We start from the raw sequence: 26839 nt of genomic DNA, 5'->3' as shown, positions 1-26839 counted from the left end.
TTATTTTCTTCATTAGTATTGAAAAATAGTATTAAGCCAATGATTTTATAATAAATTTTGTTTTTTAGTTTTTTAAAACTATCTTATCTTAAAAATAATGTGTTTAAAAAAACCAGTCAACTTACATCGGACCAGTTTCCAACGATCCACTTCGGGCACTCGAACGTGTTGCACGCTTCGACGCTTTCCGGCTTCACAAAGTTCCCGCACTCCGACTCGTCCTCATGGATCCTGATCACATCTCCGTTGTACTTCTCCTCAACGCACCTGATCGTCCTCTGCAGAGTCCCGTTCCCGCAACTCACGCTGCACGCTCCCTTCTCGGTCGTCCTCCAGCTACAAAATTGAGTCTTTAGTCATAGAGCGAATAAATAAAACGATTACACGTAAGAGCAAGTAATTTATCTGTTTTGTATTTTTAGTCCTGTAGCACGCCCTAGCGGTAAGAGTAATTGAAAAATAGCTCACGTGTGTATGCTCGAGTATTCGTAGTGTTGCTCTGGGTACTTGTAAAACCTGTTGTGAAAAATTGATAAATAACTATTATGTCAAATTGCTTAACTGTATACTTTTTAAAAACGTTTAAGTAAAATATAAAAAAATTAAATCTTGAAATCTTTTCAGTTTAAAATATTTAGGCACTTTCATAAAAATAGAAATTTGAAATAAATAATATTTTAAATTTGAAATAGAACATTTTGTTAATTTTTAAAGGTAAGTGGTTAAGCTTTAGTTTATATTAAATGACTTAAAATATATTTTATTTACCTTTAGCATCTTTAATCACTCAAAAAACAGACTTTGTTAATAAAGTTCTTTTTTTTTATACTATTAATAACACAACTACTTTTCACCAAACTACTTCTAAATAGAGTGTTGTAACAGTAAGAAATCCTTACAACTAGTAAGTCTAAAACTATAGTATTTAAAAATAAGAAAAGAGCTTTAAATATACCTGGTGCCGTTTATGGAGGGGCGCGCTTCCTTGCATAGGGGTAGCACGCATTTAACCCGGCGAATTTTCGCCTCACCCAAACCCTCCTCAATGCATCTGGAATCTGGAAAAACTTTAGAGCTGTTCGAAGACTTGCACACTGGCCTCATTTCTTTGTAGCCTGAAATGTAGTAAAGTAGTGTAAAGTAGTGTATAGACTTAATTTACTCATTTTAAGTATAGCACTTCAGGTAAAGTTTACTTTTTTATTATTAATTGCTAATTATGTTAAGCAAATTATATAATTTTAAATCTAAAATCTTTACTTTCAGCAAAAACTGAGGAAAATTTACAGATAAAAGAAAACATTTTTTAACATGTACTTAAATTGAAAACTTATTTGAAACAGGTTTTGTTTTTATGCAATAGCATAAGTTTACATAAGTTTGTTGAGAAAACTAGGTAAATTGAAACTTTAGTAAATGCTACAGTTAATAAAAAAATATATAACGTGATTTCACTTTAATCCAACTAATCTATTTTCTATGAAATATATTCTGCTTAAATTAAACTCAGAAGATGTTATGTAGGTTTTATAGGTTCATAAAAGATAGCTTTACAAAACTTAATTCAAACCACAATAGTTTTATATTAGTTTAGTTCACAAACCGCATTGACCATTTGCAACATTTTGGAAAAGTAATTTTCTTTAATTGAAACCGAAGACAGAAATTGAACTTAACTAGTTCAGGTTTTAAGGTTATGAGATTTTCTTTGTTATTCAAATTTAAATATAAAAACAGAAAATTGAATTATAAACCTACATCAGTGTTTTAACCTCTTTACAGAATGAAACTAGAATAACTTTGTACCCTTCTGAATAGTTTTTGTTTATTTTAAGCTTGGCAATGGATTTTAACACCAGACTGTGAGTTATTACTATAATTGTTAATATTTATTACTAAAACTTACTGGTTTTTGGACATGATAATGTAAATTTTTTTTTAAAGGTTTTAACTTTTTTATTTTTTGTTATAGTTTTATCTTTTTTTTTCAATCATGTAAAGATATACTTTATAGAACTCATAGTTGCACAAAGTAATTAATGTTACATGAAAAATGTAAAATACTGGAGTTTTTAATTTTGAAACTTTGTTGAATGATAAAACAAAGTCTTAATTTATAAAATTACATATTACAATCTTAACTCTAAACATCTTATCTATCTATTAAATCTTAACTCTAAACAGTAATGAACTCTTATTAAAATTATCAGATGAGAAATTAATTAACAAATACAACTAATATAACTAAATTCAAAGACACCTAGTTAGTTGCTAATTCGTCGAACTGCAAATTCCTTAAAATGTAAAAAGTGTGACTCACCATCGCCGCAAGTGGCAGAACAAGGAGCTTGGTTGCCAGTAGCAATGGGCAGCGACCAGATGACGGGTTTCAGTTTATAGTATTTGTATCTGATGGTTCTGGCGCCCTCGTGCGGATGCTTGCATCCCTGAATGAACGGGCACATTCTGTTGACCAACATCGTCTGTCGTTTTACCTTAACGTTTTCAAAGTTTTTATCTTTAATCAGCTTTAAGTTGCTTTGATACTTTGCTAAACTTTAAAAGAATTTAAATAACCAGAAACAACTTGCTACACTGCAAGATTTTTATTTGCTGTATACATTTTTTTTCACTAGTTTGTAAATGTTAGTCTAGTTATTTCTTTTACTTGTTATATAACACATTTGATTTTTATTGTACAAAAAGTTTAAACATATCTTTTTTTGAGAATATTAAAGTATAACTTTTTCTCGTATGACGATAATCTATGTTTAAATAGCTATTGATGTATATTAATAAAAGTTTGTAAATTATATTTCTGCCTTTTGTGGTTACTTATTTATTAATGTATTTTAGCTGTAAAACTTAATTTATGTGTATATTTTAGTCTTAGAAAGTATGATAAACTATAATTATGAAATAATACAAGCTCGTACTATGCTTAAAACCATATTTTAAAATTTTGGCCATTGTACTGATAAATTTACTTCGTAAGGCTTATGGGAGCTTGTACAAAGTATGAATTATTCAATTACTGGTTTTTGTTAGATAATCTTTTTGGAATTTTACACTCAACATACAAAACATTATATTACTTATTGTCAAGAAACGTATGCTTTATTTTAATAAATAACTTAGGGTTTTTTGAAATTCTTGCGCAAAATACTTAAAACTAACACACTAAAAACCTTTATTTCATATGTTAAATCTTGTTAAATTACCTACTTTGTTAACTACTACCAACAGCTTTTAAGATAAATACCTTGTTTTGTTTATTTTTTAATTATCATTGACAGTAAAACTGCATTAAAAAATTTATGTAATAAAGTTAATGCAAACTCAAAATGCTTTTTAAACTTTATAGTTATACGCTGATTTAGGGTAAAATATTTCTATTAAAATATTTTACCTATAATTTAGAAAATTTAATTTTAACTTGTCATTTCAAAAGTAACAAATTAAAAAGTTTTAGTTTATTAAAAGTGTTACAGGTTTTTAAGTGTAATACTTTAGATTTTTCGTAAGTTTTTAAGACAAAACAGCAAGTTTGATGTTTTCTTTATTCTAAGTTTTATTTTTACTTATCAAAAATTTTTCATGTATTCTTTGTAAGGTCATAAGCATACGCTTTATAGTTTTTGATAAAAAAACTTTTATTTTGTTTATTATCATATACCTACTTTAAAAAGAAAAACAAGCAGAAATTAAATTTAAACTAACGCTTTTAAAAATTTAAAATTTACTAAAAAAACATTACTTCACAAAATTCTAGTGATACTTTGAATTACTTAGAAAATAGTGTTTATTTAAAAGTGGTAAAATTATAGATAATATACTACGTAGTAAAAAAGTTTGGAACAATGAATAATGAAAAAGCACATAAGTAAATGAATTTTATTAGTAATACAAAATGCAAACTTACTACAACTTTCGCGTTTTCTTTAATCGGCCCTGCGAGAGAGTAAACAAAGTCGTCCAAATTTGACAGCTCCTCGGCATCAGCTAGCGGTTGTTTTCCTTCTTCGTTCACTTCTATCAAGCTGAGGTTTTTCTCCTCAGATACTATATCTGCAATGTAGTTTGTTATGTAAGCCGAACATAGTTGTCATGTATTTGTAAAATCAAGAAGCTTACATTTGTATTGATCGTTTTTTATTTTATTAACAGTTACTTATTGCTGCTAAAAATAATTTTAAGTGAGCATGAATAAACAGCTGTTACAAAAGTTAAAATATTATAAAGTGTATATGTTATGTAAGTGAGCGATAAAGTCGTTTTTTTTTGTAATGAAATAACGACAAGAAGCTTTAATAAGATTTCAATTGCATTCGATACAATGCTTATAAAAATTAAATAAATTTACCGAAGCTAACATCCCCGGAAACTATAATGTTTGTGCTTGATGCTGGGATCTCCGTGATTGTTTCTGAAAATTTGTTAGTTTATTTTAACTAAAAATTATTAATTTTAACCGATAGTTACCGTTGTATTATTATTTTTTACTTTTTCAAGTAAAAATTTTATTTTAACAATATGATAGACTTTTGATTAATACTAGCATCTGTCGTAACAAAATTTTAAAACTACAATAGTTCCTGTCTTTTAAAATTATTTATTCTACTTTACACTATAAATTAAGCAAATTATCTTATACTTAATACTTATGACTCGTTGTTTAAAAAATACTAGATTTTAATTTTATTAAGTTATAAATGGTTTTGTCAAACCTGTTTAAACTTTTACATATGAGTAAAATTCTATGCATTATAAAAATAGAAAGTTATTTTATTTTTGTGCTCACTATATTTAACAGCTATGATTTAATAAAAAAAAATATTTTCACTTTATTTTGTCTACTTCAAGACGTTAAAACTGAACTTTTAATGAAGCGATATAACGTATAACTTCATCAAATGATCAATCTTTATATTAAAGTATTTTTGTAAATGTCAATTGCAGTAACGTCCACAATTTAATACAGATATAACGTCAACAAAAGATAAAGTATCAAAATTACTTGAAACCAGGCACATAGTTTGGCACGTTTCTGCAAATCTGCAGAAACGTATACTTATGTGCAAAAAAACTTTCTTTTATTTCAGCTTGAAAAGACTCTGCTTTCTTAGGTTTAAGTATTCATTTAAACTTAGTTATGCACTCCTAGGAGATAATTTCGACATGTATGTATTCTCTAGCATTTTTAGTGTCGTAAAAATTAAACGAATTAAATGCATCTAAATTGTATAAATTTAGCGCCTTAGAGATTTAATTTGTCAAAAAGCTGCATTGCAAAATTGATTCTAATGGAAACTGTAGCTTTTTTTTCAAAAATCAAAATAAAACAATTTTGTGTTACAAAAATTTGCATAATTTAAAAACATTTCTATTGACTACCTTAAATGTTTGATTTTAATTAATACAATTGTTTTTGAGTTAAATTGTGATTTTTATACTTATTTTCAAAGCAAGTTTTATTGGTTTACACAAGTGGCAACACATAAAGAGTCATAGGGAGTGTGGAGCAAAATAAAATGCCTTGTATACAGTTATCACTCATACTTCGATACTTTAACTTTAAAGAATCAACATAACTGCATGTTTTCATATTAAATTCAATAAAATTAGAGGTATTTTAAATTGCTGTTTTCCCTTTAGGACGTTTCCCGCGTCATTTCAGATGTTTTAGTTTTTTGCAGATACGTAACAGCTACGTCCGTGCTTGGAACTAAAACAAGTAACTATTAAAATAGTTAGAATACTACTAGCAGTATAAAAAAGTGTAACTTACGATGATTAAGGAGTTGAATACAGTTTAATAGCCTTGTAAACTGATTTAAAACTCAATTTAAGTATTTTCTAAGTATGCACTTCGTAGAATATTATAAATCATTAGGTTTATACTCTTCATACAATTGAAAACACATTAATTTACATTACTGCTTCAATGTTTTAGAAATAACTTCTTTTTTGCTACGTTATTATTTAATAAAATTTTCAACATTATTAAGAGATTGAGAGAATTTTCTTTGGATTTGCAGTTTAGATATTTTTTTTTTATTTCTAGCAATATCACGCTTTTTTTATAATTAAAAAATATTTTTTTTAATTCAAAGTTAATTAAATTCATGCAAAACGTATCTCGCACAAATTTTAAAAACATTTATTTGTAATTGAAAAATATATTTAATACTAACTACACATCTTTGTTTTAATCTTCAATGCTGATCAGTAATCTTTTAAACACACTTCTTTTATAACCTATGTATATAATACCAAGTACTTGCATATTCTTCAAAGAACAACGAGCACAGTTATATAATTTCTTACTATGTACCACTATCGCTTGATGACGTCACAATACCGCTGATCAATCTGCATGAACTTCCGTCTCCTCCGCAAACTCCGCACTCGTCAAAAACTTCTCCTCCATACAAAACTCCGTCGCATCCCGCTCGCTGTGGAGTAGAAAATTTTTTTTTTTATGTAATAAAAAGTTTCAATAGTAATAAATAGCTTGTTGTGTTATTTAATGTAAAAAACAAATTTAGAAACTCATTAAAGATTTTTTTTTTACTTTTATGTACTGAATATAGTTTTTTAAACTAAAAGCTGAAAAATACAGTAATAATTAAACTTATACTTACTTCCATTCTTTAGATTTTCAAAATAAATTTTATACATTTTGCATAATTAGTTCATTAAAAAAAAGCAACAACCGAAGGTATAGTAGATCAAAGGTTTCTTAGAAATTATAAAACCCTGTTTAAAGTATAACTTTGTTAAAGTAAAAAACATCCTGAACACAAGTGTTCTTAGCATTTGTTTATGGCTTTCAAGTTTCTGTATGACTCAAGATGACTACAACAGTAAAGTTTTCAGCAAACAAACTAGAAAACACAAACAAAATATCCGGTTGTGCTATATCTTAACAACTTGTGCAAATACTATTGTTTAAACAGCATTCGGTATTGTTTAGTTAGAATTACTCAGAGACAGCTTCTTGCAAAAATGTGCTTTTTTCTCACTGTATTTTTTACACAATGTTTTCAGCTACTACTGAAGTTATAAACAAGAGTAATCGCGTCTTGTGATTACAAAACGACAAAACATGACATCGGTATGTATAATAAACACACACCAGTAAGAATTTTTTTTTGCTGTTCCTAACTTGGCTATGGCTTATTCCGAATAATTTAATTTCGACCTCTGTAACACGTTTTAAATCGTGTTAAATCGAAAAAAATCTCAACTCAATGCAATTGTTTCTGAATTTCCGCTAAAATAACTTCAGTTCACGACTTAATAAAGCAAACATTTACATTAACAAATCACATATGCAGACCGCATAGACATATAAATTGCAAAATAACATGATTGTTATCGCATTTATGTTAAACAAATGATTTAGCAAACAAACCAAAAAATTTTTGTTTCAATTACAGTTTTTCCTTTTTTTTTTAGTTTTTGCTTAGAACCAATTTTTCCTTTTCATCATTTGTTTAAAATCGTAAACTACTCCAACTTTTTATTCATAATTTTATAAGCATAATGATAAAGTAATGTATTATTTTTTACTTTGTGAACCATATAAGGTTGAATAAATTATATGACAAAAAGTTAATGATGGGAACAGTAATCACGTGAATGAAGCGATTTATTATGTTTATAATTTTCACCAAACAAGATACACGCAATCTCTTTATGAACGCTGTGTTGTTGCTAATTATTCGCAACCACAACTTTTTTGTTTAAAACAACCAAAAGAACAAAAAAATCAAACAATGGAGATTACAGTTGTCAACTTTATTGAAAGCAAAAAAAATGCACTTAACAGCCTAATTAAACTGATGGAACTTTTGGTAGATTTACAAAAATCCGAACGGTATTTTAATCAAGAGAGCTGGAGTTTTTTGCTTTGAAATAAATTCTCAAATACTTCTCACACCAACCCAACTTGATATAAAAAGACGAACTTTTCGTTTCAAGTGCGCAAGGAAATCCAGCGTTTAAAAAAAACTGTTTTTATAATTGATTGCCAAAGGAGAAAATGTGAACTTTGTACTCCATTTAGTCTAAACAATTAAAAATTTAGATATAAATTTGTGGGTGTCTATCAGAAGGCTGATTAAAAACTCGTTTATTTTTATACTGTTTCAAATTCAGGCGAACAACAAAGCACACGATTGTTTAAAACATGATTTTTATACGTTGTTTAATATTGTGATGAAAAGCGTTTTTAGAAATTTATTAAATTATTTTATAAAGAGAAAACTTTAAAGCCTATCCTGAAGTATTAAAATTATTTATTCACTCACTTCGCATTTTCCTTCGATGCAAACCCCGAAACTCCTTTGCACCTGGCAACGGGTTCCGTCAACAACCTTGTCGGTTACCATGGCAACCATACCCGTCACGCTCGACCTGCAGTGGAGCGAGCAGTGGGAGTTGAGGTCCTTCTGCAGCCTGTGGTCGATGAGGTCGGAGGCGGTCAGCACGGGAAGCGTCCACTTTTGAGTTGCCGAGTTGAAACTTTCGCACTGGCGTTGTCTGAAGCTTACAGAGAACTGCGGGCAGTCCTGCAATTTATATTTTAATAATGAAATTTGCTTATGTTTTTAATACAAATTATCTAGAATTTATTTTTTTATTCTACGTTTATAAACTATATAAAATGAAGTATTTTTAATAAGATCCTCTTTTAATTATATGTTATATCAATCCAGCAAATAAAATTAATTTAGAATTAAAAGTAGCTTCCTTTTTAAATATGTTTTCTTTAAGCTTTGATAAAAGAAGAGTGTAATTTAACTTTTTTGTCTGCATATAATTTATAAGATTTGTTTAATTAAATGATTTTATTTTATATATGTTATTATATCAACAACCTCAAACTATATTTATGATATTAAACTGTATCTTAACAATTTTTTTTTACAACTAGTTAATACAAAAAGATTTCATGCTTTAATTACATTTTTCAACTATTACCTTAAAATAACAATTAACTTTAAATTTTTCCTCAATCTATGTTTTTACATTACGAACATCATGACTATTTAAAGAGTAGCAGTGTAACAATTACGCTATAGGGCTGAAAGCGTGGCACCATTATACATAAAACTTATCTGGTAATAACTTTAATGGACGCCTGCATAATGGACTTTGTTGATGCAAGGATTTGGTAAAACTTCTACAAACAAAACGTTGTGAAACTTTAAACTTTACTTAAACCCGGCTACTGTTTTCAAGCACCGCAGTTATCAAGAAACTTGCAAATACTTTAATACCCTTATTGGGCCCCAACACACTGGAAAGTGTTTGCTTTGCGCTTATGAATGCTTTTCTTATGTCTGCAGGTTTTTATGACTCACAACAACATAACTAACCTTATTATGATCAAATAGTTTATATTAGTAACTTGTTGGTAAAAAACGTACCTCAGTCGAGCATAGTTTGTATCTATGATTTTCTCCAATGCATGTTCTGCAAAACACTTGCGTTAAATAATTTTAAAACTAAATAAAAACGAGCCTTTTTAAATCTTAACTTATTTTATTAAAAATTTATAACATAACAAGCAAACCTATTTAAAGCTTTCATTTTACAGAATAACTTACTTTTTATGATTTTTACTAACATTGCAAAATTAAAAGTGTTGCATACAAATGTAATACAGATGTTTTATACAAAAATTACACCGAACTTTATGTTTTGATGAATTTGCTTTTTTCTTAGATCAAACAATTTGTAAAGATCAAACACTTTTATTTAACGGGAATTTTATTGTGTTTATTTTATTTTTGGATCTTTAATTATAGAAAAAGTTTTTTTTTTTAAGTTTAATAATTCACCACAACTAAAGAAATTTAAAATCAAAAAAAAAATTCTTACCCATTTAAACAAGATCTTGAAGACTTAGAAATTCCAAAACCACAGGTTTTTGTACAATCTGACCAAGTTGACCATTCTGACCAAAGAGTGCGCACCTGTTGGTATTTAGAATTTACATTTAATTAATTTTTAAATATTTTACTACAACTTAAGTTTGTAGATTTGTTTAATAATCTAAACAAACTTTCAATGACATTATAAACGTAACAACCAACAATGTTGTATGAGAAACTAAATACATGAAATATAATTAATGCAATTTACAAACACTATATACATTTCAATTAATATAAAATAATAAATACCTACTAGTAGGTCAATAAAAAATTTCTGAGTGCTCAAAAACTAAACAATAATTGATATTTGAAATTAATTAATCATAATAATTGATGCGTTACAATGATAAATCGACATGTAAAGATCCAATTATATGAAAAACAACAAATTACAAAAATGAAAAACATGTTCTTAGATATTTTAAAAATCATTTATACTTTAAAAAGTCTTTAAAATTTTTCAATCTTACATGTTTGACTGCGCTGTGCCACTCTTCATCATCGCCGCTTCCCCCTGTCACGTCATAATCCTCGTCGTCTGACATCACGAATTCATCTGCCTTGACTAATATCTGCAAGAAAGTTAAAAGTTAATTACAAGGGGTATCACGCTCATACAATCACTTTCTAATGAAAAATAGAAAAGAAATAGAAATACAAGGGGTATCATGAACTGTGAGATTAATAAAAACTTGCCAATTATTTAAGTCCAATAAAAATGTTTTTGCCGCTAAGCTCATGTTACACCTGCCGAATAAATTAATTTTTGTACTTTTAAATATTTTAATTCTTTATGGTCAGTACTATAAGTTTATTTTCTATAAAAAACCGTCACTTATAAGCTATCAAAAAATACCTTAGCTTTACATAAACCTTCTTGAAACTCAATTATAACTTTTTTAATTACTTTAATTTATGGTTTTAAGTGTAGCTTTTATTATTTTAAAATTTTTTAATAATTCTAGTTTAAAAAATGTTTAAAAATATTTAAGCAAGGAATTTTTATTCCCCTGTTGTTTGAAAAGTGGTCATTTAAAGCCATTCAAACGTTATAAAACACTTGAAATCAACGTAAACAACAAAAAGGAAAGTTGCACAGGCACACAATAATCTCATAAATTTCAAATTCCTCAAAATTCAAACAAATCGTTGAACAAAAAGAAGCAAGCGGTAGAAGTGATTGCTCCAACAAACAAAAACTTGCGTGACTGCGCGCACAAACTTCCACTGCTGCTGGGGGTTGGCGAGCAAACAGCACGTGGTGAGAAGTTGTTACGTCACAAAGACCCGCCAAAAGCCTCTGTTTGTGACATCACTGTTTTGTATCGAAGACAAGTTTTGTTTACGGCGACGTTGACCGCGTAACCTACTTTGTTTTGTTTTTTGTCGGGCGATTAGCGACATAGTGTTTACCTTCAATAAATGAGCAAACTACGCGCGAATTACGAAATAAAATTTTGTGTGTTTATCTGCGCGCTTTAATTTGCAATTTATTGAGCGCATTATCTTGTTTACTGATTGTTAATTGTTTATGAAGGTGAATGGCTTGTCTGGTTTTAAATTTGCGTTTCAATGTAAACTAATACTTGCTTGTTATAATTTATCACGCAATGTTTTCATGCGAACTTATCATGGTTTTATTTACACCATGCAATAAAGTACATCAATCTACTGAGCCAGTTCATAACTTAGAACCCAATTAATTTTGTTTACAAAAACTTGATGTGTTTGATAATTTTTTTGCTTAGGGTGCCATTAATGCAGCATTAAATTTCTGCAAACGAGCACGAAAAATTTCAATTATTCAGACATATAAAATCAGGTATTTGTTAACAATCTATCAATCATTTAACATGTACTGACAGATGGGCTTATGATACCACAAAGATATTTTAACATATTTACTCATTTAAAACTGATGTAAATTAAAGATACTTTCAAGCTTTTAAGTATGAAAACATCGAAAACCGAAACTTTAATTTCAATTTTCTGAACCGTGGTTATTTTTAAACTTAAAAGCATTAAATTAATCGACAAAGAATCATTTTCGTGAATAAAACAAAAATTTTACCAATTCAAGTTATTACTGATAATTACCGATTATTGAAAGACCTACTTTTAAACATAACATAATATGTGTTATCGCATCAAACATGGGAAAATGTCAAAATTTCACCATTGTCTCTCAGACTTAAGCTGTTTCACTATATATAACAAAGCGAGTGTCATGTAATATCTTGTCATTTTGCTCAGTCACTTACCAGCAGACGATGTTATCTTGCACACAGTTATTAATTGCTGTAGTTAGGAGCGCGTTTTATTTGAAGAGCAAATACTTTCAATTGGCTCGGTCGCTACAGAAAAGTAAGATAGCAGCAAGTATTCACCTGTAAGCTTATTTAAAAATATATTTCTATGAATAGAATGATTTTTTTTTCAAATTTAGTTTTTTATTTGAGAATCTAATTAAAATACGTATAAGCACTAGATTTTTTTTTGTAATTAATAGATTAGATTTAAGTGTATGTGACCATGAAAAAAAAACAAGTATTATTTCTCGGAAATTTATTTTGAATTAGTCGTTGTAAAAATGTTTCTAAAGAAAAAAATTCCAGAAGCAAATAAATATTATTTAAGTTCAAAAAAACTTTCTCCGGGTATACAATATCACAAGCGTAGGCGTTACACGAACAGTCACGAGTTTACAGCGAAATGACAAATGTTTATTTGAATTTTATTTTATTTTTATTCGCTTGCAACCGCACAATCCTTCTCTGTCACAACTCGAGTGCCTTTTAAATAGTTTTTTTTTATTTTCAAAATTTTGCGTTTAAGCCCAAAAAACGCCATCAGTTTACATTAGAAATTCCCTTTCAAGCACTTAAAATTTTTACCATCAGGGAATTTTTACTTTGGGCTTGTCTGCCGTTGCTTGAAAAAATGAAAAGTCTGGAAAGGGTTTTGAAGCTGAAATAAATTCTTCGACCCTGAAAGAATCTTATAAAAAGAAAGTTTTCAAAGCTGTCGTGGTGAAAATTTTTAAGGAGCTGTCAAGCGACTTAATCTCATTCTTCTTCGAGAGGCGAGTAACGCCCCTGAGATAAAAAGGAAAAGTTTTAGAATCAAACACAAAAGCGAGTGCACTTCAAACTGTGCCACCCACTGAAATGAGATATAAATTTAAAAGTTTAATCGCGCCATGCCTTTCCCTTTCGCAGAGAGCTACTTCACAATATGCTAGTGTTGCAATTAAATACAGATCAAAATTATATATGGCATTAAAAACCGTTTCGAAATAAAGTAGCAAAGTAGCACAAGAAAGTTGAAGCGGTTGAAGTGATGAGATGATGAGAAAGAGTTAGTAGGTGGCTCGCTGATTTAATCACTGTGGAAATTAATTGTAAATAAGATCTCACAAGCAGATAACCTTGGCTGACTTGCGTGGTGCTATTAACATGATTTCAATGCAAATTTCAGCGTAATTAGCTGCTAAACTGCTGTTTTGTAAACATCAGGCGTCCTAGGTAGCTTTGAAGCTGATGTGTTTCCAAAGAAAGACTTTCTTTAATTGAGGTTAATTGACAAAGTAATAGCTTTGAGTTGTTTCAACACTCGAAATAAAATTCATGTTAGTGCAAAAAAGCAGTTAACAATATATTCAAGCTTGTCTGTTCCTTAATTAGCGTCTTAACTGTAAGTATTAACAAGCCTGTTGAAATATATTTAACAAAACTTTACACAAATTCAAAATTGTTAATAGAAAGCCAACAACATGCTAGGCTTAAGGCTCGAGATTAAGTAAAATCCGCAGCATGGCGAAAATTCTGAGTAAAATTCTAACTAAAAGAAAATAAAAATAAATTAACTATAATTGCGCGCGTGCCTTGACAGGCCACTGCTGTTCATGCTGCTGATATTTAAACTAAAATTAGAAATTTGAGCCATGAACTTGCCGCGAACGGAAGCATTCGAAGGTCGCGTATCACGGAGTGAATTATTTTTGACCAGAAAAAAATTCAATTTTGCTTATAAAGCGCGCGCCGTAAACAAAAAGCGTGGGATGAATGCGCGGTGATAAAAATAAAGAATTTTTTTGTTTCATTGTGGTTTTTTAATAGTTTTTTTTCAACAGCTGTTGTTTTTTTTTTTTGTGTTTTTGTCACCTGTGCAGTTTCATTCACTGTTAAATATTTGCTTGGTACCTGTTTAAGCAAACAAGTTTTTGGGACAAAAGCGGTTTGTATATAAAACTTTTGTTTTCATTTCTCGGCAAAAAAAAAACTAGCATGCAAATAACGTTTATTTATATTTAATCCGTGTGTTAAGCGTTTGTTTCATTCAAACCGCAGTAGGCAAGCTTGAGTTTCGAGCAACGAAAAAACTGAAAAGATGCTCACATATTGCACGTGTTTTGCTGTATTAACGTTCAAACTGCAAAACAAGACAGCTGAGCACAGTGGGCTCCTTTACATCAGTTTAACCTGGCAATTTCTCTTTTGTGAGCGAGATACTACGGCCTCAATAAAAATCAACACAATCAAATACTTTGCATATTTTTAACTGTGTGTGCTTTTTTTTTCTTAGCAAAAGACATATGGCATGATCGGTTTTTTGTCGTGCAAGAAGAATGAAGCTTTGTAACGAACTTTTTTAAGCGTTCACAAGCTTTTTGTTTCAGCTAGGTTTTTGTGAATTAGAAGATATTTCCGTACGCTTTTGTTTACAAAATGTTTTACACAAACATATACTTGGCTTCTCGTAAAAACCGGTTCGAAATTCAAAAATTGCTCTAAATCCATTTAAGGTAATGGTAATTTGATTTTAACGAAGATGCGCTAAAGTTGAAATAAGAGCGTATTTAAGTTGATAAATTTATTATGAAATGAGGTAAAATCTGAGAGGTAAAAGGGTATACTGTGAAACTGAATACTATAATTTAAAATGTCTGAAACCAGTTGGTATTAAGCTAACAAATATTTTTGTGGTATCTTTTCTAAATTGTTTTAAAGCACTAAAGTGTGTTATGAAACTTAAAATATTTATATGAGGAATACATTTACTTTTTATTTATTTTACAAAATTCAATGATGAAAATACACATTTTAAGAATTTCGTAAATTTTGTTTTTAACTTTGATATTAAATATAATCGTCCATACTTAAACATTAAAATTTTTAAAATATGTGTTTTTTATAAACGTGTTTTACAACATGTATGACATAATTATAAAATAAAATCTAGAAAAAATAACCTGACAGTTTTCTGGAACTTTTATATGCAATTACTTTATTAACGTAAACGTTTTTAAAACTATAAATTTTAAATACTAAAGTTTATACAGAGCTTAGCAAGTGTGAGAAATGTCCTAACAGAAATCGAAACTTCCTTCTAAAACGATTCTCAATTATTCTTGTACTTTTTATACTTATCTCATGTGTTCTTTTATTGATAGAAGTTTTCAAAAAAAGTTTGTCTAAAAACAACTAACAAAAACTATAATTAACTTTTTTATCTACGAATTGCATATATTTGAATGAGTCTAAAGTTTTTTGCGAGTTTTATAATTTATAGTTTTAGTTTTATATGCAAGTTTTCTTTGTTTTTATTCTCAACCAACATGCTAACTTTTTTTTATTAATCCCAGCCTAAATGAATGTATTTATGCCAATGTTATCAACACTTAAAGCTGAGTTATTCTATAACACAAACTATCAAGATTAGTAGCCACTTATATTAATGTATTTTCTTGAAAGACGTCAAAAATGTTTGCAGCAAATTTAACATGAGTGAATTAAACTGTAAAATAAATTTATTGCATAACACATTTTTACAGCAGCAGATTATAAAGTTCAAACTGCTTATAAATTATTTATGTGTGCATACTTCAAAAAGAATTTCAATAAAACTGTTTCAAACCAAGCCACTTTCAGGCTTCATTTTTTAATTAAAACTTGTATATGTTAAAACTGAAATCTTAAAGCTTTACTGATTAGAAATCAATATTTGTTTATAAAATATCAAATCTGACTTTTTAATAAAAACCCAGAGCTTAACCAAAAGTACTAAAACAAAACTTATCGGCCACAAAAGCCACTAAAGGCATTAAATAAAATTTGATGTTTACGTTTCAAAGAAAAAAAACTTCGACATTGTTCATGCGTAACGCTTTTAATTGATTTATTGTTTGCAGTTATCATGTTTTAGTACACTTCAGTAAAAAGTTGAAGGGAAAATAAGCAGCGTTGTTATCAATTTACTTTTATTTTTATCTTATTTGTGCTTTCTGTACGCATTTCAACAAAAAACGCAAACATGCAAACTGTTTAAAAAAGTAGTTGTTATCAGTTTGCCGTTTACCAAACAAATAAGAGTGTTGCCGAAACAAAACAAAAACATTTCCTATTTTGTTCCGATCACGTTTTTGTGCCGAATTTTGCTGGAATTCGTTAATTAAATTACCATGCTTAGTCATTTAATTTTAACACAAACCTAAACACAAGGACGTACGTAAACACTCGGAAGGCAGTTTTTAAATTGAATAATTTGATTTTAATGACTAGAAACATTAATTGTTCGTCGTTAAACTCGCTGTTTTGACAGATTTGGAACTTCCTTGAACCTACATGCAGAGGTTCAACTAGAGTGAAAAATTACCAAAAACAAACGGAATGTATTAAGAAACGCTCTCACTTGTTTCGGCCCATAGTTAATACTGAATGGTTTAACATGCACCTTCTCAGTAAGCGATTGTTGCGTCATAATGTTTGCACAAAAATTTAATTCCTGGCCACAGTTTTCTGAGAAGCTGTCCGGTGGGCGCAATATGACACTGTTTTACATAATTTCAGGGTAAAGGGCACAAACACAAAGCGGTTTTGCCAAGCGACCAGGGGATTTGCTGACGTCTGAGAGACATTAGAGAGCAATTTGTGATGGGATTTGAATGGATTGTGATGTAATTTCGCCGTAATCTTTATCCCTCTCAAGCCCCCATTAAAACAAAAGCAGAGGAGATAAACGACAAAAGTGGTGTTTGCGACTGAGGTCGGGAAATTCTTCAGACATGCAGATTTCAGAGATTAAATTACTAGTGAAAGACAACAGTTGCTCTTCAATAAAGCAAGAGACAGGTTAAGACAGTTTTTATATTGAGCTTTTTTGCTTAAAAATTTTCAAAACAAATGTACTTGCATTAGCTTTTGAGCATCTTGTTTTTATATATAGTTTTTATTATGAAGACTGTGCTTATAGTAATATGTGTCAAACATAAACCTTAATTTAACTTTAAGCTAAGTTTCTATAATGTTCTCAACATCTATTAAGAGTGTTAAGAGTATTTTTATATATTTCAAGTGTCTAAAAAAATCAAGAAAAATAGTCTAATGAATACGAAGTTTTGAGATCTTTTGTAGATCTTAAAGGTTGATTAAATAAATGATATTTTACTAAATCAGTCAAGCACTATTGGAGAGATCAACTTAAAACTATAAAAAGTTATATTAAAAATCAAGTCAAAAATTTCAAAATACATGTTTTCAACAAACCCTTTTCAGCCGTTAAAACATTCACAGAAAGAATTTAGCAATGCAAAATGATGACAAATAAATCATATCAAACTAGCTATTATGAACAGTTATCTCTACACGCTGTATGAAAAGAGAAACAAGCCAGGCAGGCCACATAAATGAAGGCTCAGCTGCGCAACCAATAACAAGCAGGCAGAGCTGCCTGTCAAGTAACAATATAGTGGACTCTTTGTTCTGCCATCTCGCCGAGTAGTCGGTGCTTGTGACTGACGTTTGAATACAAGATAATAGTGTTGGATGGCGAGTGTGTTGAGAAACTATCAAGACGACGCAAGCGGACGTCAAATACAAAGCAACAGTGTTTTGAGGACCAGGGGTCAGCCAGGGTGCAAGGCGACGCCGAATAATTTACCGAGGGCCGCGCTCTGATAGGAAAGCATAGTTCGCTTGCTACATAAGCACAAAAGTGCTACTGTTCGCAGCGGATTACCGTTGTGATACGATGATAACCATCAGAAAAATTACTAAAACCAAATCGCGCTCGAGCTCAAAACAAGATAAAAGCTGTCGAGTATTAAACAAACACCTCACAGCAGCGGTGGCCACCTCATACAAAGTGAAACGATCAAACGTGCAAAAGCGACGCCGAACAAACTTTCAGCAGCAGAGAAAACCTTTCGCTTTCTCTTTAGAATGTGTGTAAACGCTGCCTACCCGAAAGAAAGCTTGCAATATAATCGATTAAAGTTGAACTTGAAGCTATTTGCTCGCCTCATTTTATGCCGATGTATATATATTTGTGTGCTAGATGTGACTTTCATTAGTGCAAATCGATGGACTTGGCCTCGTTTTATGTTATTGATCTAGCGCTACACAACTCGCGTGGACTTTAACTGACCTTTTTTATAATTTTTCCAGCTATTTTTAAGCCAGAATTTCAATTTTGCTCTGAAAAATATACGTAGGAGTTTAAAGTATAAAATGCATCCTTCAATATTACAAATTAAAACTGATTTAAGCATTTTATAAAGCATTAATTCCTAAAACTTTAAAACAACTATTTAAGATAAAACTTTCGTTTCACATGTCTAAAAAAAACAAAAAACACACACAGCAATAAAGTTCAAGTACAGTTTTAACATTATGGCATACGTGCATAATCAATTCCAGTGTAAATATTTACCAAAAGTAAGCGATACAAAAGGGTAAAAATAGACGCTGGAAAAGTTTGATAAGTCATTCCACATTGGCGGAGAGTTAAAGAGACCGCAGTTTACATTAGTGCCTATTTTATCGTGCATGTATTTGTTAAGTAACGGTGCAATGTAAATTTTTGCGACGGCTGTGCAAGCAATTTGGCTGCCGTAAAAAGCTCACTGAACAAAGTCTGCGGTGCTTTGTTTTGCATCGAATGAGCAACCTTTGTTTTGGTGCTTCTTACAACCGTATTGTACTAAAAATCTTACATAAATTCTCAGCTATTTGCTACTTACTGTTATAAAACTTGGGAAAAGTCCCACGTGAATTAGTAATGAAGTACTTACCAGCAGCAAGAGGAGGCAACAGCAGCAGTGATGTGTTTTCGTATAAATACTCGCAACCCGAGTCATTCCAATTTATCAACTCAACGCTTGGTGTTCTTCTATTTGTCTTTTTCACTGCACAACTCGCTGTTTATATCTTTTTTCACAAAAATTTTATTTACTAAACGGCGTCTAAAAAGTTGATAACTGAACGATTAATCTGTTAATTCGCGTGCGTTCATGACGGGCTATTTAGCACGCGAAGGTAATTAAAAATAGTGATATGAAAATATTATTGTCCAATAAAAAACAATGCGGTGACCCGTGTTGCGGTAATAAAACATAAAATTAATGTTTTAATTTGTTTTTATTACATTGTAAACCTTGAAATAATGTTTGCAATTAAGATAACAAAAACCAGTGTTTGACGAAATATTTCTTGAAAAAACATAACCGTTATCACGAACCGTATTTATTTATCCTTATTTTTATTTAGCATATAAATAAAGTATAGCAATAAAATTATTTGAAAAAGAAAACTGTCAAATTTACAGAAGTTTAAAAACAATAAGTAAATAAATTCAAAAGGTTAGTCAGCAAAAACTTTTATTGTTTTTAAACGAAACATATTTTAAGAACTGACTTCTACAAACTTTCTACTGCATTTCATAACGTGATCTTAAAGTAAACTGTTAAAAAACTACTATCAACAAAAACCTAAGCTCTGCATAAACAACTAAAGTGTTCTATTTAAAAACCACTTCAAACCTCACTTCAAGCAAAGACTCTTTAACAGCTCACACACGTTAACAGATCCTATTAAAACTAATAAGCCTGCAGGTTGTCATGCATTGCAGGCAATTAAGCGTTCGTTTAATTAAAAGTACAAAGTATAAACGCACTACTACTACTGCTACGCGCTATACGGATGCCTTAATAACATCTCGAGCTGCTAAGAGCGTTTCTTTTACTTTGTTTCAAAAATTTCTCTCATTTTGTTTTTACGCCGAGCAGCATTCTCTCGTTTTAGATTTGAGCTGACCGAAGCTCAGTGTGTTTAATAAATATTTAGCATAATGTATTTCTTTCGGTGCTAAGTAATTGCTTTTTTTTTTTGGCGTGACCACTTTGTTTTATCGCGGCTTTTGAACCTTTTAAGTTGACTGTAAGTAAAAATTCAAATCGTTTTTCTATCGCTGTATCTTTACGTATTAAAAACAAATAACAGAGACTGACTTTCGTTTCAGAAGACTATCATTTTGTTTTTTGCTAAACAAGTACTGAAAAAAGTGTTTAAATATCTTAAATGTTTAAGTAAACAAAGTTTTTCCATTCAATCGTTTCGTTAAACTAAAACCACACAAACATTGAATAAAAAAAAGTTGTTTATTGCTACATACCGATTTTTCATCTATGAATTCTTTTAAAAGTACAACACACGTTTAAAGTTTACTTACAAAACTTGAACTATAAAAATATGTTTAAAGAATTACTAGAACTGAATATTGACTTCAAAGCCCAATAACTTTAAAAGTTATAGCAGTTTTTATTTTATATTGCAAGTAAAAGTAATACTTTCAATTGATTGCTTTAATTGAAAGAGTATATGTGTGTTGCTAAAATAAACTGCAATTTGTTTTATGCTGCTTTAATTGAGCATCTAGTTTTGGGTTAAAAGCATTTTCATGTTAATTTTGATTATCAATGGTTGTAATAAACAAGCAAACAAATTTTACTCGAAACTTAACATTTTATACTTCTTCTTTTTTTTACTTCCTCATTGCAAAAATAACTAAAACAATTAGCCTGCTTTTAAGATTTTAACAGACACAATTAAAACTTTATTTCCATATACAGCGGTATTGATCGAAAATTTTGAAACAAAAGAAAGTTTCTATTCCAGACCAGGTTTACAAAACGCACCGAAATAATTAATCAAACATTTCAGACTGAAAAAATCATTTTAATGTGTCTGTAACGCGTTCGATATTTTGCTGAATCGACGGCATGACATTGACCTTATCACCAGCCTGTTCGGCTAATTACCGTTGAAATCCTCTCGAAATGCTATCAGGGGTTAGCGACTCTCCGCAGAAATCATTCAGATTCACAACAACAACAGCGTGTTTATGGAATTTTTGTTTCAGCGAGTGGTAAGTTGAAACAATGGCCTCGTTTATTCGCCAATTTTAATAAACTGGAAACCTCGGCAACCGTCATCGCGAAAAATAGCAGACCGCCGCAACACCTGCAAAAAATAAAGTTTGTTTGTCGAAACAACAAGAATTTAATCGCGGCACGTGCTGCTCATGAAAGGGGGTTTCCCCGACCAAAAACCGTTATTCTTGCCACCATCGGAGTGTCAGTCGCGCTAACGAGGCCTCTAATGCGCTTAAAACTGAGTAATTGGGTGGAAGCGGTGTGGAAGTTTGTAGAAATTAATTTCTAATTTGATTTGCAGCTCGTAACTACCTTCTACAGTTTCATATTCAGACGTCTGAACTCCCAATGTGAAAAGTTTCGTGTGAGTCAGCTTTGATGAAAATTTTGAAAGAAAAGCATTATAAGTATTTGTAATATATCAAAAGTTGTATAACGTTTGCACTCAAAAACTTTAGTTTTTCAAGAATATTTTTTAACTTTATGTGTTTTTTTATAAAGAAGATATTCAAATTTGTTGATAATGTTTAATTATTGCATTATAAAACCTTGAATAAACTAAAATGTAAAAATAGGCTTAAGATAAAAAGTATTTATTAGAACAGCAGGCTTTTGTTATTATGCATAGAATTACTTATATATATATAGAGTATACCTGTGAATAGTAGCATACCTATATATAGTATATAAACCATGCTAACAGTCAGCTTATTTGTGCTTAGACTAAGTTTTTTTAAGTGTATTAAACCGCTAATTAGCTAATTGTATTATAAAGACTTTATTTTAAGCTAATCTAATGAGCATTAAAATTTTGGTTTTAATTAATCTTAGAATATAAATATATAACATAATTTTTTCTGATAAAAGTGAGAACCACTAAAACTTTATGAAATGAAAAAATAATTATTGGGACGTTTTTTGATTAATGACTTTTTTCTTATAATTTAAAGATAAGCAGTCTAAATGTGTGAAACTTTGAGTTGTAATCAAATCAAACTATTAACTTGGTATCTAAGTTTTGTTAATTTTTGCTTGATAGATCTATAATTTTTATTATTACGAAATATTAGATAAACATTTTTTTCATTAGTTTCAATTAAGTTGAACAAAACTTGAAAACGAAATATAGTCCAAAAGTTAATAAGGTTAAATGAAATTTACAAATAAGAACTTTTCGGTCATTTAATTCTTTCACACTCACACAAAGAAGTGCGTGGAATTTTAAAAGCACATATTGACAAATAATATTAAATTTCATAACACCACTTGTATGCACAGTTCAAACAAAATTAGCAGTGATATAAATGTCGTTTTTATTTATTTAACTTTATGCCATTAAGTAAATAATTCTGATTCGTTTTAACGAGGCTATTTTTTTACCAAGTTTATTTATTTGCATGATAAGAGGCTATGTATAAATTTGAAAGCTGTAAATTTTATGTGTAAAGCTTTATCTACAGCGCTTTTTGCGTTTAACAATGACTTGCTTGTTCGAAAAATTTTCATTTGCACTTGTCAAAAATAAATTAAAACTGTTAGTGCTTCATACTAATCATGAAATTATGAACGAAACCTAACGTAAACAAAATGACTTAATTTGTTTATTCTAGCAAATTATCCGAACTCGATTACTTAAGTACGAGCGGTTTTAGGTTTTAATCTATATAACAAAGTCATAACAATGTCAAACAAAGTTTTTTGAGCATTGTTGATGTGTTTAGTGATACTTGAAGATGTTTATAGTTCTTTAATTTGCTGTCTGGACGCCAAAGTAAAAGTGCAAATTTATAAGTTTAAATTCGGCTGATTAAAAATACGTTGCCAAAGGGAAATAAAGGACGTTCAGAGAAATCAAAAGACACATAAGCTACTGAATTGTCATAGTTTTTTTTTGATTTCCATCGGAAAGTGATTTTGAGCACTGCCAGCGTTACTTCGGGCATTATCTGGAATAATTGCTTGATTTAATCTAAAGATAAGGAAAGTGCCTCGTGAGTTGAACGTACGAAATTTTTGTCACACATTCGTGCCTTTAAATGGCTTAAAATTATAGGGTTTAAGACAATGATCTTAATAAAGATGCTTGGCATTCTTATTGCCTGGCAGATAACTTGCTCTTAAAATCATTTACATAGTAATAAAAAGCGTTTATTTAATTTTTACGGTGTTGTTGTCGCAAAAAGTTTTAAAATATTGAAGTTGTTGTATAACTTTTATAGTAGGTTTGCTTTGAGTAATACTAGTTTAATATGAGCTTTTAAAGAGCTAAATACAAAACTTTTTGATTTTTCATAAAAATTAATAAAAATAACCTTTGCTATGATGAAAAGTATATATATTAATAAAAGTACAACATTTTAGATATTGTTTAAATTGTACAAGTTAGCTTTTAAGTTTGTTTTAATATTCATTTTGCTACCTTTTATTTTATTGTTTTAAACTGTTTTATTACTTCTAAAAAGTGCTGTTTAAATTTAAATAAAATAAACTTAAAGTAGTTAAAAAAGTAGAATATTTGTTATCGACATCTAAAACTGAAAATAATTTCCAGTTTATCCAACACATTTATTTTTTAGTAGCAGTAATTAATTAAATAAGAACAGAATACATAGTAACTTGAGGTCGTTTTTATCAAAAAATGCAAAACATTTACAAGTTATAAAGAATACAAATACTAAAAATTTATTTCTACGAAGTAATTAAAACTTAAATATCTTAAGACTTAAAGTTAGTTTACTATCCAGAAAGTAAAATAACAAAATATTTAAAAACTCGTAAACATTCAGTACATATATTGTGATTGAAATTGCCAGTTTTGCAATATATTTTGAAATTTTGATATAAAATACAAAAGTTTTATAATTTTTAGTTTTTAATTGTTTTTCTCCACAACGATAGTTCGCATGAGATTTTATTTTTAGACTTTTTTGATTATTTTAAAACAATAGCTAGAGTTTTTAAGGTAAAAAACACAAGTACTGTCATTGTCAATTAGCTTTGAATAAGAACTTAAACAATTTTGTTTATTTATAGATTGTAATGTTGTTTAGAACCTTTCAATTCAATAATTAAAGTGATTGTTATTGCTTATCAGTTTGAAGATAACAGCATTTAAAGGAAAATCAGTTAAAAATTTACTTTAAATTACAATCTAATTTGTGCTAAATAAAGCTTTATAATAAACTTTTGTCTTTAGATAATAGAGTATACTAAAATGAAACTTATTCTTTTGAATGTAACTAAAGTACTTTTACTATAAATTTTTGTATGAAGCTTTTTGTTTTGAATGAGACTAAATTTATTATTCTTTAATTGTTTTATATTTGCATTTATTCTTAATAAAAAGATTTTAACAAATATCTTCTTAGTTAAAAAGAGAATTTACGATTTTCTTTTTTTTTTACTTTTGCAAATCACGTCTCACCACAATAACTATCTAGAAGTTTTTAATAAATATTTATATTTTTTTGTAATCTACAAGTATTTAATAGTAAATTTTTACAAAACTTAACTTAAGAAACATATTTTTTGGTTAACCAAACAAGTTTAAAGTTTTTGTTGTACCAAGAAAAGAGTTGTGTAAAATGTTTTTAAATAAAGTTGTTTATTTGTATTGATTTTATTTAAATTATTCTGTTTGCTAAAGTACTATTAAACTACTGATTAGTATACTATATATTTCATCATAATAATACTTAGTAATTTTAATTTTAGCACAAAGCTTATACTAAAAGATTTTATATAACAAATAAGTTGTATACTAAACATTTTTCATATTTTAGTCATTGATAGATATTACATTATTAACATTTTTTCATTGAAAATGTTAGTAGAGTTTTGTTGAAACTTTATTGTGTTTCCCCTAATATTTGCTGAGTCAGCAAAATGAAAAGTTTTTTTTTGGATTTTTTTTATTTTTATTTATTAAAGATTTATGCTAAAACACTTTTTAATATGTTTGGGTAAGGCGGGTTAGGGATAAGAGTATAAATTAAAACAAAACTAAAAAACCTTTTAGAAATGATGATTCGGCAAATATTAGGAAAAATATCTTAACTTTACAATCGGACCGATGTTAGAAAAGTCCTTTTGTTGATGTGACGGGAATCCCCAAATCTTTGCTGAATCAGCATATAAAAATTATAAAAATGTTATGTTTTGATTAGTTTTTAATATTTTTATCTAAAGTGGGTTAGGGTTAAGGGTATAAATATTAAAAAAAAAATTAATTGATGATTCAGCAAACATTAGGGGAAACTCCTTTACTTTAAAGTTAGACCCTAATTAAATTAAAATTTTAAAAATAAATAAACTAGTAAACATAATTTTGTACAACTTTTTTTTCAGTCATTGTGTACTTCAAAAGATTCGTGCAGCCTAAAATAAATTTTGTGTACATTAGTGTGCACCAGGGACGTAGCTTGGTACGTTTATGCAAATCTACAGAAACGTATACTTATGTGCGAAAAAACTTGCTTTTATTTCAGCTTGAAAAGACTCTGCTGTCTTAGCTTTTAGTATTCATTTATGCTTAATTTTGCACTCCTGAGAGATAATTTTCAAATATATGTACTCTTTAGCATTTTTAGTGTCGTAAAAAAATTGAACGAAATAAATACATCCAAATTGTAACATTTAGGGCGTTAAAGCTTTATTTTGTCAGAAAGCTGCAATGCAAAATTGATTCTAAAGGAAGCTGTAGCTTCAAAAATCAAAATCATACAATTTTATGTTACAAAAATTTGCTAACTTGTTGTTACTATTGACTACGTTAAATGTTTGATTTTCAAAACAGTATAAGTGTTTTTGAGTTAAATGGTGATTTTTTATACTTATTTTTAATGAAGGGTAGGACTTTTTAATTTTTTATGGGTAATTTTAAATATTGAGTACTTTTAATTGCCTCAATTTTGCAAAAAAAAAAATCCAATATTTTGATGATGTCATTAACTTTACTTTGGGTAGTTATTAAGGTTAAACTTTGTAAAAAAAAAAAATTTGCTGTCTAGGCCTATGATAAATTCACTTTGTTTATTTTTCTAAATATAAAAATAATCATATGTGAAATAAAATAATACTAAACATTTCGCTACGTTAACAAAATTGAGGAAATATAATTATTTTAAACCTTGATATTTTTTGTGTGAGTTACAATTTTAAATTCAACCACAAATTAAGCTATTGACTTTGAAAATTTTTCTTTTTTAGATTATTGATGACTTTAAGTTATCATATTTTATAAAAAATTCATTATTTTACATGTAGAAGTAGTTTAAAAATTACAGATTTTTTGATGATTTTTTTTTAAACACTATATTTTTTCTATTTTTTTAATTTCAAAAGTTCCAGGTTTTTCCAGTTTTTGTTTAAACTGTCAAGTTCCTGGATTCCAGGTGTTTTGGCAACCCTGCTCAAATTTTAAGGAATTATTCCTTTCAATATTTAAAAATAGTAAAAGATGACAATTAAAACCTACTGTACTCTCCTATTTTAATGATTTATATCAAAAATTTGTTTTGGTATAAAAAATCTGTATAAAGGTACTTGTAGTATAGATTAAATTTCATAAAGTGACATCAACTTGTAATAAAAGTGATCTACACCCTCACTGTACCCAAGGTGGCTCCTAAAGTTTTTTTCAAACTTCTTTCAATTTTTCAAAATTTGATATATTTTTTTTAAT

General features: G+C 28.9%; 1 protein-coding gene across 1 annotated transcript in view; it reads right to left on the bottom strand.

The window, feature by feature from the left end:
• Nucleotides 1-19150, bottom strand: part of LOC145830176 (ADAMTS-like protein 1) — a 45294-nt gene extending 26144 nt beyond the window's left edge. Inside the window, exons 1-12 of the mRNA XM_082938080.1 lie at nt 19018-19150; nt 10418-10519; nt 9892-9986; nt 9438-9483; nt 8316-8576; nt 6335-6455; nt 4364-4426; nt 3923-4068; nt 2321-2495; nt 956-1115; nt 469-516; nt 126-336 (exon numbers count right to left, since the gene is read on the bottom strand). Coding sequence (XP_082794206.1) covers nt 126-336; nt 469-516; nt 956-1115; nt 2321-2495; nt 3923-4068; nt 4364-4426; nt 6335-6455; nt 8316-8576; nt 9438-9483; nt 9892-9986; nt 10418-10519; nt 19018-19083 — 1494 coding nt within the window. The 5' untranslated portion in view covers nt 19084-19150. The remainder of the gene's footprint in view (nt 1-125; nt 337-468; nt 517-955; nt 1116-2320; nt 2496-3922; nt 4069-4363; nt 4427-6334; nt 6456-8315; nt 8577-9437; nt 9484-9891; nt 9987-10417; nt 10520-19017) is intronic.
• Nucleotides 19151-26839: the final 7689 nt, after the last annotated feature.

Source organism: Thalia democratica, chromosome 2 (genome assembly GCF_965202585.1).
Source record: "Thalia democratica chromosome 2, ktThaDemo2.hap1.1, whole genome shotgun sequence".
NCBI lineage: Eukaryota > Metazoa > Chordata > Thaliacea > Salpida > Salpidae > Thalia > Thalia democratica.
Note: the sequence above shows the minus strand (reverse complement) of the source record. Positions and strands in the feature narration are given on the sequence as shown.